Here is a 22529-nt window from a genome sequence, read left to right as displayed (position 1 = left end):
CGGCTTATATCTCCTTGGTTTTTGACTAAATATTCAGGCTACCGACTACTTATTGATCAGACATCGGACACATTTCTGGCTTCGACCACTCACTGGACTGGGATTTTGAAACGGATTAACGGACTAACTTGGCAATCGCGGCTAGTGGCTAATTGCTAGCCTGCCACCTAGCGCCTATAACAACACAGGCAGCCTCTAAGTAAACGATTACAGTTGGACCATACTATCGCTAACGTTAGCCTAGCCAACTGCCTAGCAGCTAACCACTCTAGGAAATATGCCTTCGCCTGCGGCTGTGATCACCAGCCCCATAACCACAAAACTGAGATCAGACATAGTCAACTCAAGGCTGAACTCATTAGGAAGGATGAGTATATAAACGACATAACATCCGCAGTTACTAAGCAATCAGAGCTGCTTTCCCTCTTGGAAAACCAACATGCTACCGTCATTTCAAACATGACCACGCTTACCAGCTCGGTGGAATCACGCTCGTTCCCCTCGGAGGACGAAGTTTTTCTCAACTTGCCCGACCTTACCTCAACACCAGCTCCTCGAGCATCTCGGGACTCGGGTCCTGTCCATCGCCAGCATGCTGCGTCGGCTTTCCCTCCCGATAATATTAAACCCTCTATTATAATAATTGGTAACTATAGCCCGCAATATCAAGCTTAATTCACCAGTCGAAATAGTTTGTCTACCAGATTGCCAGAATGCCCGACATTGAAGCTACTCTTAGGGTGCTAAACAGCCATAGACAGATAATCACCCATGATACCCATGATAGTACATGTTGGCACCAACAACAACAACAACAATTTAAACAGTCACAAAGCACACATAACTATAGGACCTGTGCCTTTGCTAGCAAGATGAGTTGGCATCGATTAATTGTCTCTGGCCCTCTCCCTGTTACACTTAATTCTGATATGTTTATCTGCCTATTACCTAAGTCTGACAGTTTCACCCACAACATGTTCTTGTCCGGTTATAGTCTGCTAGCTCAGTTAACGTAGTTTATCCAATCCAGACTGTGCCGTCCGCGCCGCAATATTACTAGTAACCGATCCACAAATGCTCTGCATATAATCTTAACCCCAACCCAAACCTTATTATTATTAACCCACTGTTGTGTTGAGTTAAATAATTTTTAACTCAAATGCAAGTCTTTCGCAGGATCAAAAGTATAAGCTTTCATCCTGTGAGATACTTACAATGCGACCCTCTAGCTGGACTTGGAGCCTTCTACCTAGTCATGCTCTACTGCCCACCTGGGCCCTATTCCTCTTTTCCCAATGAATTTTCCAACTTTCTCTCTGACCTCATAACCCGCGAGGATAATATTATCATCGGTGACTTCAATATTCACCTAAACTGTAAAACTGACCGACTCTGCAAAGCCTTTCTGTCTTTAGTCGACACTTTTGGCTTTGCTCAGCTGGTTCATGAACAAACGCACTCACACCTGGCTCTTAACATTTAAGCAGAACTGAAGCTTGAGGCAGGCTCAAGCTGAGCTGATGCTTAACCGGTCACACAAGAAGCCTTCCTCAGCGCCTTGCTCGGCACGCCTTGAAGCCGCCCACAACTCCCATTGACTTCATGCCTAGCTTCACACTTCACGCTTGGAAAATAGGACTGAATCCTGAACGATCGCTTGAGCGTGCGCTGAGTGTGCGTGCCTTGAGCAAGGCACGCGCACGGCTGGTGTGAACGGCTTCACCTGTTAACAAGGATGCCGAAATGAAACTTGTGGGTTCAGCATAGGTTGAGCTTAGCCTTTGTTCACACCATTGGCAGAACATAGGCAGAACTGAAGCTTGAGGCAGGCTCCAGTGGCGTGTCTAGGGAGTCGCCTGGGGTGGCATGGGCCACCCCTAGAATCTGATTGGCCACCCCAGGTGCCACCCCATATGATTGGCTCTCTGCACAGTCAGTAAACCAAGCTTCCGTGTATAGGTGCAATCCAGTCTTAAACCTGAGAGGCAGTAATGAGCCATAGTAGTGTCTAGCCTGCCGAAAGCCCCAGAGAAGAAGATCTTGATTTGAGGATTTGGCGCAGCTGAGCAGCAAACAACTTAACGCTAAACCAACGTTGTGTGTGTGTGACGAAGTGAAGCGTCCTCTGTCTGATTCCTGGCGGCTACATGGACCAGGTGTGTTCTATATGCTATTTATTTATTGTGGCATGCGTGAGTAGACTCTTTGATACACATGACATAGCTACTGTGCCAGCTGGTAGAAAGACAACATACATTACCTGCCAACAAACACGGAGATTTTCACTTTGAAATTAAGCACCCTCGCTAAAAGAAATATCATGACATGTTAACATGTCATGACATGTTAAGGTAGACTTGAAACTTAACCCTGTGTTAAACCTGTGTGCTAGGCTACGTGATAATGTGGTGCAGCAGGTGTGTTTTCATCTCAGCTTGCTAGTTGCTAACATGAGCAAACCTGTCGTCAGTCATTGTTTGGTTGTCAATGCTAATGCTAAACTGCACAGCAGGACAGAGCAGCCAGCAGCACTGCTACCAGTCACAGTTACAGTACAGTCAGAGCTGCAGGAGAGAGCAGCAACAAGCTCTCCTCCTTGTCAGTCAGATGAGTCAAGCCAGCAGCTTGACAGCAGGAGCCCCCAGCTGTATGTGTGGGTATGTACAGTATATACTGTAAAATCCTAATAGTTCCAGATTTATCTTTAGTAACCTAAACAGTTATCTTGATATTTATTGCCTTGATGTCAATGGAATTGTGGTTAATTGCCAGACATTGCAACTAAAGTTGAAACTAGTCAATTATGTGTGTAGAACTGGGAAGCTTTATATTACATTTGTATGGTGCTACTCTGTGTGATTGATGGGTCTATTTCTCTTAAATTATGCTTTAAACACAGGAACATAAGACACTGTAATGTTACTAATTAAAGTAGATATATGTAGTCTAGTTGGGATGAACATGGTAAATTAATGCTATTCTGACGTGTGCCGTGTGCGTGCACAGTGCGAGCAAGTGCGTGTTTTTTTGGCTAAAAGTCCAAAAAACGTCAAATTTTCCTCGGCACCGCCCTTGTGGGCGGCGCCGTGGCCACCCCTTCGTAAGTCTGTGCCCCACTTGTGCCACCCTGGTCAAAAAAGTCTGGACACGCCACTGGCAGGCTCAAGCTGAACTGACGCTAACCGGTCACACCAGGAGCAGTCTCTTTTCCCCAGCGTCTTGCTTGGCGCGCCTTGAACCTGCCCACAACTCCCATTGAATTCATGCCTGGCAGCTTCAAGCTTCACGCGTCACGCCTAGAAAATAGGACTGAATCCTGAATAATCGATTCAGCGCGGCTTCAGCGTGGTGTGGCGTGCGGCTGGTGTGAACGGTCTCACCTGTTAACAAGGACACCAAAATCAAACTGCGTGGCTTTGGCGTATGGTGTGAACCGCCACTTAGGTTGAGCATTGCTTCGGCCTATGGTGTGAACGGGCTGTAACGGCAACACGCTTGATCTCGTCCTCGCTATTAGGGGTCCCTGAGGGGATCCCCAGCAAAAAGGGGAATTGTTTATTCCCTATAATTCGATCCATAAGTAACACAATGACAGAATGTATGACTATTTTGGTCATGGGTTTCATACACTTTCTGTAATAAAACATCTAAAAGCAAAAAATCTTACCAGATGGGGGATACTGGCTGGAACATAATCTGATCAAATGGGGGTCCGTGGTCTAATTTGTGTCAGTTTAGGTCCTTGACGTGAAAAAGTTTGAGAACTACTGCTATAACACACATAATCAAGATAAACTCAATCAAGATAAGCTTTCTGGCAGTTCCACTTAAAAAATTAAATGCATCACACACACCTGACATCTCCAAAAACAAGTCAGCCTTCACAGAGAAAGGCACACTGCTTACCATTCAGTTCTTCCAATAGCATAGCCTACTTCTGACCTGAGTGGAAAACAAGACAACAAACTCACAGATCTTCAATGCATTCTCTTGTTGACGCTTTGACACACATTCCATAGCCATAGAGCTGTGTGTGTATTGTAATAGGCCAAAATACGCTAGTAGAAAATGTAAATGATATCTGGTGACTACATTATTGGTCTGCTTTCACCGCCGCAGCTGCTAGGTAGCGTGGCCGAGCGGTCTAAGGCGCTGGATTAAGGCTCCAGTCTCTTCGGGGGCGTGGGTTCGAATCCCACCGCTGCCAAATCTTTTCTAAGTTTTCACTTGCGTTTCAGTAGCGTTTCAGAGTGTAGTCACACCGTTATTACTGCTTCAAATGTCTCGCAAATATAGTGCTATTGCTATTATTGCGTATTTTGTATGTAGCCTACGTGGTAATTGCGCAAAAATCTGTCGGTTCTATTTGGACATGCCAGTTGCCGTAGACTGCAGGCTGTGTTCTTCCGGCAACACGCTTGCAGTCGTATGTCCGACGTCAAGAAGGCCAAATGCAGGGGTTTTAAAACGCACGTTTTACATTCAGATTAAATCGACAAGGTAAGAAGGATAAAAGCATGTCAGTGTGTTTGACCTTTAAAGAAGAGGTCCGTGAGCTACAGCAGGCTGAGGCCATTTGAGAGGGCGCCTCTCAGGTGCTATTGTTGTCAACAATATGGCCATGTAGCTGCGGTATGCAGAGGCGATAGAAGATGTGGTCGGTGTGAGAAAGAGTATTGCGAAATTGAGGATTGTAAAGAGCAGGTCAAATGCCAAGTGAGGTAAGAGAAAAGAGAGGGATATATCATATAATGCTGAGGCAGTTACAAGTATGGAGAGGAAGCATGAGGTGGTGAAAGTACAAAAGGAACCGGTGTCATGCCGAGTTTTGCACCCCCGCCGAGAATTGCATCCCCACTTTCCGGGATCATATTGTAATGATTTATATGGAAACTTAACTGTTTAAAAATGATATAATTGTCTGGGTAGACGTGATCTCCAAGCCAGGGGGACTGTCCTGGCTCATGGAGACCGACTTTGATGCATTAGATCCGCGTGGAGGTGACTTACATGCTTGGGGCTCTCTTCTGGCTCATGGAAGCCGACTTTGGTGCTTAAAATCCGGGTACAGAGGACCCCGAGACCTGGGGATCTCTCCTGGCTTTATGGAGGGGGTGCAAATCTCGGCAGTTTGTACCTGCCGAGATTTGCATCCCTGTTTTTAAGTTAAAACAGTCCCAAAATATGGTGGGGGTGCAACTTTTGATTCGTTACCGATACCAATATTTTATTATCTATTTTATCTTCTGCTGTATACTACTGTATACTGGCTATATATCATCATCATCATCATCATCAGTCAGTATATACATGGGAGCTAGGGCTCTGTCTGTTTGTTTCTCTGTCCCACTGTGATTGTCCCACTCTGATGTCATAAATCCCACTGTGACATAATCAGTGATGTCATAAATCCCACTGTGACATCATCAGTGATGTCATAAATCCCAGTGATGTCATAAATCCCGCTGTGACATCATCAGTGATGTCATAAATCCCACTGTGACATCATCAGTGATGTCATAGATCCATGTTTTACGACGCTTACTACCTAACCTAAATTAGAGTTTGTGTCATAGACGTTGCAGTCTGGTCTTTGAGTAGGCTTCTACCAACAACGTGAGTGAAGATGAAGCCTCCACCTCGGACGCGGTCCATACCAACCCGCTACCACCTGAACCAGGAGCCGGATGTTAAGAGCCCGGCGAGATCCGTCTGTGCCTGGGCACGACATGAGCAGCAGCAGCTCCGGACTGCCCTGCACACGCTGTACAAAACCGCTGGCTCCAATGCCGACATCGACTATGCTTTCCTGAAAACTATCGTGCCCAAGAGATCCATTTCAGAGGTAAGCTATCCATATTCTCTCTGTGTGTCTGAACTATTTGTTTATAGTGAAAATATCTGGAGACATATAATATATTGTATTATAGGACTTAAGAACCCCTGTATTTTCTCTCTCTGTGTGAGAGAGAGAAAAATCAATTGGCAATTGAGGTTTGACCAAAGTTACGGCCGGTTCACACACACGCCTAGAGCGACGCTTTAAGCAACGCTTTAAGCTACGCCTACGCATATAGGCATTGCTTCATGCACGCCTGGCGCCTATTTTCGTTCACACAGGACGCCACGCTCTGCGCTACGCTGAACACATGAGCAGCGGTTTTTTTACACTTCTCAGATCTGATTTATAGCATGGGTGAGTCCTCTTTTTTATTGTAATGTGCAAGTGAGGATGTCTGTCTATTTCCTGGCCCGCTGTAATTGTTATTTTCCCTCGGGTAATCATGTGACTATGAGTCATCAACACCATGAGTGATACATGCATTGAGACAGGGGGGGTATATATACATCTGACAGAAAAGACGTTAATAGAGGAACACATGAAGGACAGCTCTCCTACTATGCACTCGTTAATTCGCGCTCCACACTCCCTTTTGGGCAAACTCGGTAGAAAATATGGCCCAAGTCCATCAGAAACAACAGCCAGCTTGACAGTTCAGCGCGCCTAGACGCTGAAAAATAGAACAGACGCCTAAACGATAAATGCAGCGCAGCGTAGGCACAGCGCGAGCGTGGCTTCAGCACAGCGTGGCAGCGGTATGTGTGAACGCTCTCGTCTGTTAACAAGGACGCCTAAATTTTAGCCGTTGCTTAAAGCGTCGCTCTAGGCGTGTGTGTGAACGTGGCGTTAGTCTCACTTGCCAGAGAAGTCTGGCAAGCGAGACTAAACCAAAGTCAACCTAATAGTTAAAAAGTCATTTTTCATTTCAGACAATATGACCATGATATGATTATGATTATGATTATGACAATCCCATGTCATATGTAGCCTAGATTACCAAGTCAAGTCCATGTCATTAATTTCAAGTCCCAAGTCTAAAATGTCAAGTCAGAACAAATAGTCCACTATCAATTATATGAAAGTAATGTCAATATCTATGACTTTTCTATGCAATAATGTGTTTTTAATTCTATAGAAACTTGGTAAGAGCATAATGAGTTTGATTTCTGTAATCAGTTTCAACTTTTGTTTTTTGTGGATTCAGCATTTCCACTCAGGTTTTTTATGCACAAATTAAAGTTTTGCATAAAAACAGGTGGATGGAAACCCGACTACAGACAGGTCTGATAAGCTCTCCCTCATCCTGCCTCCCCTCAGATCCACTGTGTGGTGGAAGCTCTGAAGATCAAGGCAGCCACGTCGGTGCACCTCCAGCTGCAGAGGGAGAGACGAGAGGAGGAGAGAGTGAAAAAGCCCATTGAGTTGTGGACCGACATGGCCTCTGTTATCGCTGGGACGCTGGAGGAACCCATCTCCACGGCTTTTTCTCAGGTGCAGTAAGCCTGTCCTCTCCTTCTGCGGCTAATCATTACTTAAGTATTTTACACGATTACTTACAACGAAATGTGTAACTTAATTCTTTGCAAAAAAGTATTACTGTAACTAGCACTAATAACAGGGTTGGGGAGTAACGGAATATACGGTATTCAGATTACAGTATTTAAAATACAAAAAATGTGTAACTGTATTCTGTTCCAGTTCCAGTTCAAATGGGTGGTATTCTGAATATAGTTACCGTAAATTCCGGACTATAAGACGCACCGGTCTATAAGCCGCGGGACCAAAATTGGCTATTTTTTTCTTCTATAAGCCGCACCGGACTATAAGCCGCGGGTGTTTTGATGTTTAATTACCATGTGAAAGGGTTCGTGCACAGAGAGGAATGTCGGGAAAGAGATCGCTGTTTGGGGAAGCTCCCATTTATTAACATTTCAACAAAACAAAACAAAAGTCAGGTCACTAATCCCCAGACAAAATCACACAACAATAGGCTACCGTATATGTGCAGCAAACCTGTAACCAGAGAAGTCAAGTCACTAATCCTCGTCTTCCTCTTCTTCCTGCGTACTGAAACCACCAAAGTCCTCATCTTCAGTGTCGGAAACGAACAGGTTCAGGGTGGCTTCGTCAACCACTCTCCTCTCTCCTTCATTGTCACTCAAAACCAACGAACTCCTCTTCATCAGTGTCGGCATCGAACAGCCTCTGAAGCCTCTGACGGCCCTCAGCGCCAGCTGTGGCGGCGTCATCCTTTTCATCCCGCAGCAGTCCAGCGTTTTGGAATCCGTTGGTGATTGTGGATGTTTTCACACTCCTATAATATTCCGTGATCTTCCTTTGTGTGAATTCGCCGAAGTTTGTGATTTTCTCCTGGTAGTCGGGAGGGAGTTGTTCAGTAGTTCTCCCCCGGACGGACAGTCCCTTTCGTCTCATGAATCGGTAGCACCAAGATGGCCCACCTCTGAAATGTTCAATTTTCATCTCGGTGGCGATTGTTTTGGCCTTCAGTCGGATCTGCACCGTGGAAACGTCTCGGCCGTCTCCTCTCTGGGTCAACACCCAGTCCTCAAGGGAATCTTCAAGTTCCGGCCATCTGCTTTTGTGGCCTCTGAAGGACTTTTTTGTCTTATTACACTGAGACAGTTCCTGCTGCTGCTGCTTCCAACGTCTCACCATTGACTCATCGATGCCCAGGATACGCGCTGCTGCTCTGTTTGTTTCTTTTAGTGCGAGTTCGACTGCTTTCAGCTTGAAAGCTGCGTCGTGTGACTTTCTGCGTACCTTCCCCATGGTAAGTGAGAGAGAGACTGCTTGTCTTGTTGTGATTCCGGGCTGATGAACTTTGCTTACCGTAATTACCATATGTAAGGGTTCACGCACAGAGGGGATTGTTGGCTGTTTGAGGAAGCTCCCATTTACCGTATTACCGTAACATTTCAACAAAACAACATAACACAACACCTTTGTTTATTTCGACAGTGCACACAGTGTCCGCGGTGTGGTGAAAAGAGGGCAAGAGAGGAAATTAAAACAGAAGTGGATTTATAGTTAGAAAGAGTGCTAAAAAAGAGAGATTTTTTTTTTTTTTTTTTTTTTTTTCTGAAAAAATCCATAGATAAGACGCACCGTTATATAAGCCGCAGGGGCCAAAAAACGGGAAAAAAGCCGCGGCTTATAGTCCGGAATTTACGGTACTGTCTTTAAAAATAGAATGCTTGAAGGGAATACTTTTATTTGTTTGTTTTGTTTTATTTGCTCTAAAATTAATTTGAAGCACACAAGTTGTGCGCGCGCCGGGTGCCTGCCTGCCGACTTCGTTCTCTGGTGAATTCCATTTTTCTTTAAACAATATCAGTTGCAGGACAAAACGTACCACATTGGGTTTACATACTTCCATAACCTTTCCTCTGAAGTCAGTAACCAGGTCATTCCTATCTTAACTTCATTCAGAGTGACCCAGACAAATGGGCTCAGCAAGACTCTTTTGAAGTATTCCAAAGTATTCGAAATAGGTTACTTAACTTGTGTATTCTAATGGAATACGTTACGTCATTTTAGGGCATGTATTCAGTATTCTGAATACATTTTAAAAGAAACCCTCCAAACACTGGGAATAATTAGTGTAATCCATGATTATAACCAATCCCAATAACATTCTCAGGCACGTACTGCGTTTGCACGTACTGTACCTGTATTTTTGTCTCTTACAACGCGGCTTGCTGGATATATTACAGTAGCTGAATTTCTCCAATTGAAATGACCTAATGTGTCATTTCAATTGGAGAAATTCAGCTACTGTAATATATCCGTACTGTAATGAATTTCTCCAATTGAAATGACCTAATGTGTCTGAGGGAGGTACGGTGGTGCAGTGGTTAGCACTATCGCCTCACAGCTCGAAGGTCGTGGGTTCGATTCCCGCCTGGGACGAGGTAAGCGCTGAAGGAATGCGTGCCCGTCCGCATGTCCTCGAGTGCCCACCGCCCGGGTGGGGGTCGGCAAAAGGACCTTTCTGTGTGGAGTTTGCATGTTCTCCCCGTGCCTCCCGGGGGTTTCCTTCATACAGAAACCCCCTTCACAAAAACATGCAATATCCTGGTTGCTAGTGTGGTTCCTCCTCTGGCCGTTAAGGGCGCCTGTTCAGGGGGAGGGGAACTGGTTGGAATAGCGTGAACCTCCCACGTGCTATGTCCTACCGGTGAAGCTTCCCCTGTCAGGTGAAAAGAAGTGGCTGACCGACTGCCCATGTCTCGGAGGAAACATGGTATCAGTCTCGGCTCTCCCTGATCGACAGAGGACGAAGTAGCAACCAGGATAAATCAATTAAAAAAATTAGCACTAATGGGGGATAAAATGGGATAAAAAATCGGGAAAAAAAATATTAAAAAAAAAAAAAAAAAAAAAATGACCTAATGTGTCCATGACTGTCTTTATTGTAGCTAGAGAGATAACAGAGAAACTATCATCAAAAATATTTATAATAATAATATATATAATATCATTTTAATGTCTTGTAAGTTAAATAATAGTGAAGTGTAACAATTTATCAGTTTGCTGAACCCTCTCAAGGACCCCTGATGCTCCCCGGGTCCCACGTTGAGATACCTGTTCTGTTCTCCTGTCCTTGTGATACCTCTTCGCCATCCTTTCTTTTTCCTTGAAAAATGTTTTAAGAAACTCATCTGGTAAAATAGACACCTAGGAAAATTGTAGTCTTAACTTGACAATCCCTCTAATGCTTCCAAATGCAGCAAAGCAAAGTGCAGTAGTTTCACTTTCTTGTAATTGTTGGGTATGCAAAGCTGCATTTGTTGTGCTAGCATTACTGCAGCTATCACTAGCTAATAGGGATGTCACGATATTTCGTCCCACGAAATTTCGCGATACTAAAGTCCCACGAAATTGCGCGATACAAAACGTGACGATATCGTGGAGATGAAAAAATATATCCCGAGAAAAAGAACCTCTGAACATGCTGCACTGATGGGCCGGCACTGATCTGTATTCTCTCTCTATCTTTTTCATTACTTTGCTTGAAATGGGGACTAAACCAACGCTCATTAAATAACCGACAAGATTAAATGCGCTATTTATAGACTAATGCATTGCTGGCGAAGTTTGCGCAACACAATTCACATTTCCCCGTGCGGTTATCCCAATGCGGACCACGTGTTTCAGTGGATGACAGCAGCGCACTGGCTGTCTGCCGCCTGCACTGTCAGAGGCGCACAGACGGACACTCTGACAGGGAGACCCTGCCGGTTCAAGTGGCAGGCGAGATGTCTCCCCTCATCTCTAAAGACTAGACCTACAGTAGTCTGAAATGAACTAGTTTGTGCCATTGTTTCCACGGGCACAACATGTCGGGTAAGCAGTTAATAGTATAGCCTACAAATTAATCTCGCTCTGAATGCATCTAATGTGCGCATAATAGGCTATCTGTCATTAGGGGATGCAGCTCTGTACTCCCGAAACAATTTCAAATTGTACGTTACGATTACATGTCTAATTGTACGAGTAACGTTAACTTGATACTACGTTTCAATCGTCAATTAACACTCCGCAACGCTCAACATATAGTGCAGTCAGAGAATTCATTGAAGAGGAATCATCCTCCTTAAGAGGATGACAATTACATATGAAGATAGTAGCCTACACAATACACAGCTCGTTGCCTGCATAAGTTATTTAAGATATAGATTGTATAGTTTATTTTTCTTTTAGGCCTACCATGCAACAAACGTTTAGTTTGTGACAGTGTGACACATATTGCAATATAAGCCAATTATCTTCCATGTCGTTTTCTAGTTATTATAACAATTTCCAACAACAGCATTTGTTTTGCATTTTGTGTATTTCAAATAAGACTATTTTTCCAGTCATATATTTTCATTATTCAAGTTTTGTAAAAAACTAATAAATATCGTATCGTATCATATCGTTATCGTGAACCCAATATCGTGTATCGTATCGTATCGTGAACTGAGGGTATCGTGACACCCCTACTAGCTAACATTGTTTTTTGCATGACTTATCTGACCCAACTTGTGGTCAGAATAGTCATCAACTGGTTCTGTCTCATTTCCTTGCTAACAACAAATCAGTAGTCCCACACACGGAGCCATATGTCTAATCTACACACAGTAGTAGTAAGTGGCTAGCATTAAGAAACCTAGCCAACTGAATTGAACTGCACTGACTGCCCACTGCTAGGTAGGCTACTGCGCTACAGAGGACAGCTAAGCTAACTCTGCTTGTTGTGGTGGTTGTAATGATTTGGACGTCCATGTTCATCTCCCTTCTGTCTCCCAGCTGCTGATCGTGGCGTCGTCAGAGCCACGCAGCCTGATGAACTCCGCCCCTCTTCAGGTCCGACCCAGAACCCTCGCAGCCCAAGGTATGGACCTCAAACTCACAACCTCTCATTAGAATCTGCAGATCTATCGGGTTGATATTTGGCTTTTCAGGGTTTCCGTGGGTCCTTAAAAAGTCTAAAATCCAATTTAGCCTGAATTTTAGGCCTTAAAATGTTTTAAATGGGATTTTGACAGGTCGTAAAAATGGATACGATTATGAAGTTAACGTTACTTTAATAAAGTTGCCGTTGCAGCATTTTCCTAAGCTATTGAAGTGAATGGTGACCAACTTTCAAACGTTAAAAAAACAAACACACGGGCATAATCCAAGTCTCCAGAAGCCCTGACATGCCAAGTTGCGCTTATGGAAAGCTCTGGATGAAGTGATGATATTTTGTATCCAAAAGTTCAGAGGTTAACAACTTCACTGGGACATAATGTTTTTTGCTTACCACTGTAGCTGAGAAAACGATCTTGGGTCATTCTCCAAAAATGTAAAAGTGTCATCACTTACTTTAGCAGGCATCAAAATCTCTCTACTAATTCCAGCAATCTCTGTCTGTCTGTGTTTGACTGTCCTTGGCATACGCATCTCGAGAAGCGTTTGTCTGATCGACCTCACACTTGGTCGATGTTGCTGGGGGCCTGAGGACCTGAGGAAGTTGAGTGTCAAATTTGGTGCAATTTGGACACGTGACACGTTCAAAATTAATAAACTTTAAATAAACATAATATACTCATGTAAGATTAGTGTTCACGGTCTGATAGAGATATAGTGACACCATTTAAAAAGATGCCGGAAACAGTGTGGGCTTGGGTATCCTGAAGCCTCCTAATTTAGTACTCTTCTCTACTTCTGCGTTGTTGTTGGGTTTTCTTTTTTTTTTACTTTGAAACTCGGGTGACAGTTTGGTCCAAATTAAATCCATTCATACAATGAAATAATTATTGTGCAGGAATTTGTCAGCCAAGCCAGAAGGCAGTATTGCGTCCAACTGTGGAAAAAGGTGCATGTTGCCGCTCCAACAACTGAAGAATCTATTCTTTCTTTAGGTGAGCTTCATGTTGCTGCTCCAACACCTGAAGAATTGTCTCTTCCTTTAGGTGAGCTTCCACCCATCAGCACCAACAACACAGCCCGTAGATTCCTGGTAGTCAGGACGCCCACCCCGACCACCGGCACCGCCAGACACCTCCCAGCACCGTCCCGATTGGTTAGAGTGTCCACCACCACCACATCTCCACCTCAGCAGCCATCTGTCACACCAGTGCCTGGGACCTCAGCTGCTGCCACCCCCACAGCGCAATCTGTCGTCACGTCCCGCCAATCGGGGACAACCGAGATGGTCACAGCCCCACCCCTCACACCCACACCCCCACCCACCCACACTGTGACACCCATCTCCTCCGTTGACGCCACTCAGCTGCCACAGCCACTTCGACTCACGCCCGCTTCTCGCGCTACGCCGTTTGTCAAAGTTATGAGCTATGGCACTCCGATCGTCCAGACTGACGTTACCTCGCAAACCACGAAGCCTCTAAAAGTCGTCCTATCGCTTGGTGCTACACAACCTCGACCAAAGGCACCTACAACTACCGTTGTATCGCTGTCATCAGGGCTGCCCTCCACTGGAACAGATAGGCCACAGCAGCCTCCAGTGGATCCACCCACCATCTCTACCTCTACTGTTGCGTCGCGGTCATCAGGGCTAACGTCCACTGCAACAGATAGGCCTCAGCCACAGCAGCCTCCAGTGGGTCCACCCACTGTCTCTTCCCAGCCTCCCAGCCATACTGCCATCCCGACTACGGCCTGTCCTCCGGGGTCACGGCAGCGAGGCTCGACCACCCCCTCTGCACAGGGTTCGTACGAAGTCTTAAAATGTGGAAAATGCTTCTTTTTAACCGTTATGTGTTCAAGGTTAGGAATATGCTTGGATTCAAATATGCTCATTGAAATATGCTTGATTTTCAACATACTCTGGTGTTTCATCTACACAATCGCTCATGTAAACAAAACAAAAATAGTTTACCATTTGAAATGAAACAGTCCCGTCGTCATATTTGTTTGTCTCCTGGCGTCTCACACAAGACGCAGACCCGACCGGATCAGAGCTAGATTAATCCCTTACTCTGGAATCATGATCAAAACACACAATCAAAGTTCATATCAACGGTTGGTAAAATAAACAACGTGACAATATACATAAAGGAATAAAGGTACAGGACGGACAAACCCTGTCTTTATTAGTCACAATGCACCAATGCTTGCACGTACATATTATACGCGCACACGAGGCGCTCTGAAATTTCTCTTCCGCATATTTCCCATCCTGGCTCGTCATCCTTGCATGTTTTTAGTGGGGGTTCATATTGAGGTTATATGGAGGAAACCAGAACACGCATTCACAGAATTGCATTTATAGTAACAATTTAGATCTAAGGAAGGCTTTATGAGTCTGGAATCTTTTGGTTTAGGTACCTTGAAAGTGCTTGAATTTTACTCTTAAAAAGCTGTACAACTACGACTGTCTGCAACTTCTTTGAAATTCTCTTCATCCCTCCCTGTCATACCCTCCTCCATCTCACTCCTTCCCACCCTACTTCCTCCACACCTGCTGCAGCCCCCCATGACAGGATTGACCAGGCCAGAAAAGTCAAAGGAGATAACCCTGGGAGATTTGGTGTTAAGTCCATTGTGGATTTTGAGAAGATCTATCGCTACCTGAGCGTGGTCAACAAGGAGAATGAAGAATGTGTTCTCACTCCCATGGGTGAGCCTGAGAAGTTCCTATTTTTGCATCATCCTTTAAACTATTAAAGGAACACTCCGCACATTTTCATCCAGCTTTGTATCATGACAAAATCAGTAGTATATCAGAAAACTGTAAACAGTTTTGTTTGACAGTTTGACAGATATTGAGAGATGATTTAAGTTAAATTGTGGACCAGTGATGTTTCATTTGTGCATGAATGTGAATGTCCACTGGTCCACAACTTAACTCAAATCAACTCTCAATAACTGTCAAACTAAATGAATGACAAAACCGTTTACAGTTTTCTGATATACTACTGATTCTGTCATGATACAAAGCTGGTTGAAAAGTTGTGTTCCTTTACTTGATCAACAAGTGCTTTGGTTTAGAAGTGGTTATAGACCTCTTTTATGTTTGTAAACAGCGATTACAGCGGGGAGCTGAACTGGTTGCAGAAAGTGACAGCTAGCGGTTCATCTGTCATAGAAATGTGGAAGGTCTGGATGCCTTCTCCATATATTTTAAAGCTTTGCCAGCAACAGACAGGTTATCTTACACAAATAAGTGAACTCTTTCAATGGGGTGAGGTTTCACTTTGAGAAACATGTCGAAGAGACTCTCTGAGAGAGCCAAATCGTCCGAAAAAGATCCTAACCTTTAGATTAAAATTAAAATGGAAAAAACTATTTCTACTTTAGAACAGTTCCTTCCCACATTATGTTCCGCCCAAATATCCTGTTTCAATCAGAAGTATAATGTGAAATGACAAACAAGATGCCATCACAATGACATTCCCTTGTAAGTTTTTAATACACTCCATTCTCTTCTCCCCGACAGAGAGTGCTATAGTGTTGGACCTGCTGATGTCTCTCCCTGAGGAGCTCCCCCTGCTGGACTGCAACAAACTGCACAGCCATATGATCCAGGTATACTGACTACTCACTAGCACCCTTTAGTTTTTGGCATAAACATGCATTTCATATCTGCGTTTTTATGATATATGATTTAATTGGATTTCATTTACACCTGACATAAAATACATCTCCAGAGCATCCTGGTGGCACAGTTAACTACAACGTTCTGGTGGTGTTGAATCCAGCCTAGGGCGTTCTTCACTTGTCATCGCTCTGTGTGCTGTCAGATGAAGCCAAACATGCCAATACATTCCCACTATACATTTTCTCTTGACATGCATGTCTCTTCCTTCTGCTAAACTATGATATTGTCCTAATTTATTTAATATTACCGTAAAACTTCAAATAGTAGCGCGGGCGTTTATTTACCAAAACATGTAACCAGACCTGGCGTCTATATGGGACTCGGCTTTTATTAGAAGTTTTACGGGATATCATAATATGTATGATGGAATATATTAATAATAATATAGCAATAATATTTATGTTGTAATTCTAAATCAGTATATCCCACAAAATGCATTATCTATTTGTGGTGGTAGCTGACCTGAGTGCTTTATTTTAAGAACTAACAAGTAACATTTTTCAAAAATGATCATAGTCCAAAATCAGTGGAGCTAAATGACCTAAAATCAAAATGAAAGATATATGCATATTCAATTCAGGCATCAGAGAGGATAAAATGAGATACACTGATGAAAATGTCAAGTTAAAAGTAAATCAAAAGCTATGATGCATTTAATTAGGCTTATAAGCTTTCTCTATATGTTGTCTTTTGTATACGTATTGTTTTATGCTTTGCTGCTCTTAGCTTTCCCATTCGGAGCAATAATGTCTTGGATTCGTATTTTATTTTATGATGCGTCTAATTTTATAACCCCTTTTCCCCATCACTCTAGGTATACAGCAGTCTCACTGCCCCCGCCAACTCCACGATGGGGAGAGAACTGCTTAAAGATATAAAGCCAGAGAAGCTTCATGATGTCAAGGCAGAGGAAGGCACAGATCAGCATCACACAACAGCATGGCAGGACAGTCACGCAGTTCACACACAGACAGTCAGTGGACCAGTCAGTCCAAAGGAACACCTGGACCCAGACAGGAGCGGGATGGACTCCAGCAGTGCTGCCATGGACAGTGCAGCGGAAACACACGGACAAGCTGAGAGCAGTGACGCGTCCAGCCAGCAGGGGGACTGGGCCAAGGTGGGCCTGTGCCCCCTCAACCCTTTCATGGTGCCACTGAAACTGCTGATGCGGAAACAGAAGTAGGAGTTAAAAATGATACAACAAATCTATGGACAAGGCCAGATTTTAGAATTAGGTCATTAGGGCTGAGTAAATGGGCAAAAATGGCTACGTTAGTGGCCAAAAATGAGTGAACACAGGTTCAGCACCATGGAGAACTCCATTCGTTAGCTACTGATGGAGCACACCTGAGCAGAGTTGTAATCAGCCAAGGAAGTGGACTATGAAAGCCCTCTGGGGAGAGAGAGGAGAGGCTGCATGCCAACTGTGTGAGCGAGGCCTGACTAAATGCCCAGCGATTGTGTGCTCCAACGCGTATCAGAACCACTAATTATAGAATTAATTTGTCTTTATTTATTTATTTCCCCCCCCAATACATGAATCTTTGTCTCAGAATGACAGATTAGAGATGAGGACTGCAGCAACCTGAGCCTCCCTAAAAACACATGCTTGCATCTTTCTAAACGGTTACTATCAAGTACCGAAAGTTTGCTTGTATGATTATTGTAATAATTCACAAATAAAATTGTATTTTTGCATTAAGACTAACACGTGTGTTGCAGTGTCTATGTCATGTGAACAAGCCATATGAGGTTATCAGTTTTATTATTATATCCTAGCGGATGTCGGTGAAAGCAATTGCTTTATCAAAGCTTCTGTCTATAAACCAATACTTTATTACGTATACAGTTTGCACATGCAGTTAGCCTCTTGATAAAACAAGAGTGAAGTTATTGCAAATGTAACCTAACTCTGAAAAAGACGTGACCAGGCTGAGTATCTAAAAGGCAAAGACATTGTAATTTGTCACATTTGCAACATTTTCCTGCATTTTACTTTTTAAAAGGCGACATGTAATAGAGCTCATTTGACAGGTCTTCCTCTGTAAACCTTTGTACCTTTGGAGAGTATGGGCACATATGGGCCTTCTGATTTCTGTCATAACATTAGATTAGACAGCTTTATTAATTTATTTGGGAGGCGCCTCTGAAGATGTTGTAAATACCTGATCAACAGCCTGATATTACACTGAATTATCAACTGCATCAGAGATGGGAAAAGTGCACTTGTGTAGTAAAAGAAAAAAAAGACGTAAAAGTAGAAGTACTGATTCAACTTAGGCTCAAAGTCAAACAAGCGTGAATTCACAATAGCTGCAACCACATATGCAAATTTCCAAAATGCAGGACTAGGGGCAGCCAACCATATATTCAGCCTCTGCCACTAGGGGCAGCCCACCCTATACTCAGCCTCTGCCACCCTGCATTTCAACCATATACTCAGCCTCTGCCACCCTGCGTTTCAAAAAGCCCCTCCCTCTTCCTTTAGCCAATTGGCATGAACACAAACACACACACACACACACACACACACTTGACCTCCATGCCAAATTTCTGCCCTCTGCCATCCTGCATTTAGAAATGTTGGATGTTCAGGGCAGTTACTAACTTGACGCTGCCAGATGGATGGAGGTTATTTCACATTTGTTTCACTGCCGTATTGTGAACTCAATACTGCCCCATCTGGCAGAGTCAGGTTAGGCAGTTACCTCAATGTCATAACTTGTTAGGGAGGGCTGTCCCCCCTTCCCTTGTGACATTGTCCTGCTTGTTTGGACAGATGCCTCGTCACTCCCCTCCTGACTCATTTGGTATACTCTAGTCAAACACTAACAGCTTCAGTGAAATGACAGAAAACCAGAACTTGACCAACTGAGGGGGAGGAGGCCTGGACTAACGATACACTTCCTCCCCAACAAGTTGCATCATGGAGTTTTCAAAGTATCAACCCCTCATTCTTGTTTAAACATTCTGGTTTTATTTTCTATTATTGCAAAACCTGCCTTAAGTTTCCTTTAGCCGCTAACGGAAACTTAAGGTGTAGCCCGCTACTTAGCGCAAGGGCACGTCCTCTTATCTGTCCCCTTATCAGTTTCTGATGACATAAAGTTTCCCAGACCAGCATTTAGAGGCCAACAGTTATCCTCCAGTTATTGTCTATGAGAAGTGCATCATCACAGGCTCATGGCATGATGGGATAGGAGGCACCACAATGTGATGACACATATAGAAACATTTTAATATGCAAATGAGCGACCCACTTTATTTCTTAAGATGAGCACCGCACAAACTCTCCCAGTCAGTTAAATTGTTGTCTTTTTGTCATCTCTGAATGGAGGAGAGAATTATTGCAGCTGTGTCAAAATGTCTTGAGTTATGTCCAATCTCTGTCAGCTATAAAGATCAGAGTTGATCAACAACGTAATGCACGGAGGGAAGTGGCAGAGATTGTTGCTCGTCCTGATGTGTTACCTTACCTGAAGTCAAACACTTTTGCTAGCATAATGTTACCTATCCCATCACATCCAGTGGCTTAGGTCTGTACAGGGCGGTGGCCAGCGTTATCCTGGGTAAACCCATCCCCCACGTGACCTGCTCTCAGGCTTACCCTGCTCTCAGTCACTAGTGTAGTGTAGTGAGTGACTGAGAGCAGGTCTGAGAGCAGGTCACGTGGAGGCTGGGTTTACCCAGGCTAGGCCAGCGTGTGGTTCGGGGACCGCCAGGGGTCATTGAGGGGGTCCCCCAGCAAATTGATAAATTGTTAAACTTCACCATTATTTCATTTACAACTAGAAGTGCGGAATGAATTGTATCAGAGCACGAACCCTGACCCACCCACATCCCCCCAGCCACTGCTTGAACCTCCGACTCTCGACGACCTTAGCTAGCAGCTAGCATTATTCTACCTACCATTCTACCTGTATGCAGAATAAATATAGCGCGACTATTATTTTTTCATCATCATTGTAAAGCAGAACAGTAAAGAGGATATTAATGTGATGTGTGTAGTTCTTCAGAGATTTAGCCTCTTCATTTTGCTGTCAAAGTGCACCAGATTGATTCATTTTTACTTTAAAAACCTTCTCCCGAGGGGGCATGCCTCCGGACACCCCTAGGGGGTCTGCGGGACAAGATATTCTGATTTTAGGATTAGACAAAGATCTAATCCTAAAACCGCCCCTGCTAACGTTAAATTCTCAGATGATCAGAGAGACAACATCTCATCAGGGGTCTGTGGCCCTAATGTGAACTAAATGAGGGTCCTTCATATGAAAATGATTGAGAATCACTAGGCAAAGCAGAATTTCAAAATTATGTTTTCCTGACATGACAGATTTTATTTGGCAAAATGAAGAACATGATAAAATACAAAATATGGTGCTTGTCCGCAGAACACACATGCCCTGATGCCCACAAGCAATGACATACAGTGATAGAGCAAAGTGACACAAAGTGGTTGCGCTTGGTCTGCATGTACTCATCAGTAATTGCATGTCCGGTTCATAACTTCAGTGACCAAATGACTGAGGGTGATGATGTTGGAGTGATAAACAGTATGGGAGAGGTACAAGTGGTAAGGTGTGTGCAGTTAGTTCAAGTTCAAATTTTATTGTCACGTACGTATCAAACACAGTACAATGCGCAGTGAAATGCCTATAGGTTCCTGTGCAGCTCAGGTGCTGAGTAAAACAAAATTAAGAGAGGGATTTAAAATAAAATAAAAAATAAGATGAAAATAATCCACACACTAGATTTCTTAAACACCAGTTCCATGTAAAGTTGTATTATATCAATGGCAGCCTTTATGAAACCACTTGTAATAAAATAAAATAAAATAATTGTATTTGAATTGTGCAAATGGGGCAAGCTTGGAGGTGGTGGTGTGTGGGGGGCTGGGGAGGGATAATAAACATGTCTGTGTCAATAGGTACCTTGATCTCCATTCTTATCTCAACCAGTCCTGCTGTGACGTCTTTCCACACCTTCACACTGGGTGGATCCATGTAGATAGATAGAGCTAATCTAGTGAAGACCAGCACCTTGGGGAGTATATATTAGCCTTTGTCTGGATATTCATGTGGCCATTGCAGAATTTCATCAGTTGGATTTGAGTGTTTTGTGTCATTGATCACTAAGTGGAATTTTGCCTGTTGGCATCTAATCTGGTCATGCCATCTTCATGGAAACTGATGATCATCTCTGCTCTACTCATCTGCCTATGTGTTCCTGAAGGTACGAATAATTAACTACATTGAGTTGAAGTAGTGGACATGAGATTGATCTCAATTTAGCTCTGAAATATATGTCCACTCATTTTCAAGTATAATCCTCAATTTTTCATAATTCCCTTGGGCTTTATCTGACCAAGCTTTTTTTGTTTTGAAACGAAAAAGTTGGCACTTTTTAATTAGATTATTATTGTTGTTGTTGTTGTTGTTGTTGTTAGTATTAGTATTATTTTTTAAAGTGCCAAGTACTTTATAAGTATCAGTTTGGGCCAGACACTGATAATTTTTTACACCTGATCAAAGCTCTGTTTTGATGTAAAATAAATCAACAGACAATCAAACCCTCATAACTCTCATGCCGTGATGGACTAACATGGCATCTATTCATGATGAACAATTTTGCCAATATGACCCTAAGCCTAAAATAAAGTTCCCATGACTTTAGATTTTTTTACCTATCTTTGAAAAATGTATCACTTACAGTTGTAAGTTATATGAATGCCCAAATTTGCACATGTGGTAGCCATTTCACATGCCTGAACTTAGTTTGCAAAAACCTAAGCAATCTGTAAAAAAAAAAATATGCCTCAAATAATGTGCAAATATACAAATTAGGGTATTCATTATTTTAATATATTGTCAATTTGGCTACAATGGATCAATACCAAATTAGGAACAAGCATCAATATAACAGCTTATAGGAAGTGATTGACGGCATAAAATATCTCTAATCTATCTCAGGGTTTTTTGACACTTGGACCCTTCAGCCCTCCAAGTGAACTCAGACCTCTTTGTCAGCATTTTTTGTTCATATGTGAACACTCCAACAGAACTCAGACCCCTCTGAAGGGAACCAAACTCAGACCTCCTCGGGAGGTGGTCTGAGTTTGGTTCACTTCCAAGTCCCTGTTGTGGTTCACTTCACCTGTGCAGTGTGAAGACAAAGTGCTCCAGGTTCACTTAGCCTATCTCATTGTTGGCTCTTTGCTCCTAACAACTTCAGTGAGTGCATCGTGAGTTAGTGCTACCTCACCTATGTGCCTATTTGCTGTTTTCTGACTGTGTGTTTGTAATAGAACGTAACCTACATTGGTTTAAGGTAGGCTAGTATGTTACAATGTTTTGAATGATGTGTTTCTTTTATCCAATGCATACAATATATAGACAAGTAGAAGAACAGCAATCTTGTTCTAAGTGAAAACTATTCCTAATCAAAGCAATAAAAGTCTGAGCTCCAGTGGAATTAGCCTACATATAGTGTGAAGAGAAAGAGGTCTGAGGCCCCATCAGAGCTGAAGTGAACCAGAAAGAGAACTGAGTCCTCTTTCAAATTAACTGACAATCT

At 43.3% G+C, this 22529-nt stretch overlaps 1 protein-coding gene across 2 annotated transcripts; it reads left to right on the top strand.

Moving 5' to 3' along the window:
• Positions 1-4442: 4442 nt before the first annotated feature.
• On the top strand, positions 4443-17563 carry snapc2 (small nuclear RNA activating complex, polypeptide 2). 2 transcript variants are annotated; one of them, XM_083640306.1, is made up of 8 exons: positions 4443-4500; positions 5577-5845; positions 7160-7333; positions 12155-12239; positions 13303-14061; positions 14823-14972; positions 15792-15880; positions 16768-17563. In XM_083640306.1, the coding sequence occupies exons 2-8, from the start codon at positions 5627-5629 to the stop codon at positions 17137-17139; spliced, it is 1848 nt and encodes a 615-aa protein (XP_083496432.1). In that variant the 5' UTR covers positions 4443-4500; positions 5577-5626; the 3' UTR covers positions 17140-17563. The 2 variants fall into 2 exon arrangements, with proteins under 2 accessions (XP_083496432.1, XP_083496431.1); XM_083640305.1 differs by having other exon boundaries at positions 13252-14061.
• Positions 17564-22529: the final 4966 nt, after the last annotated feature.

Source organism: Poromitra crassiceps (assembly GCF_964638095.1).
Source record: "Poromitra crassiceps genome assembly, chromosome: 7".
Taxonomy (NCBI): domain Eukaryota; kingdom Metazoa; phylum Chordata; class Actinopteri; order Beryciformes; family Melamphaidae; genus Poromitra; species Poromitra crassiceps.
The sequence above is the reverse complement of the archived record's forward strand: the minus strand, read 5'-3'. Positions and strand labels throughout refer to the sequence as shown.

Bases quoted from the DNA above. Each gene is read 5' to 3' on its own strand.
- snapc2 (XM_083640305.1), top strand. From the start codon at position 5,627: ATGAAGCCTCCACCTCGGACGCGGTCCATACCAACCCGCTACCACCTG. The intron at 14,062-14,822 runs GTTCGTACGAAG...CACCTGCTGCAG, and splicing joins GACCACCCCCTCTGCACAGG to CCCCCCATGACAGGATTGAC. The intron at 15,881-16,767 runs GTATACTGACTA...CCATCACTCTAG, and splicing joins TGCACAGCCATATGATCCAG to GTATACAGCAGTCTCACTGC.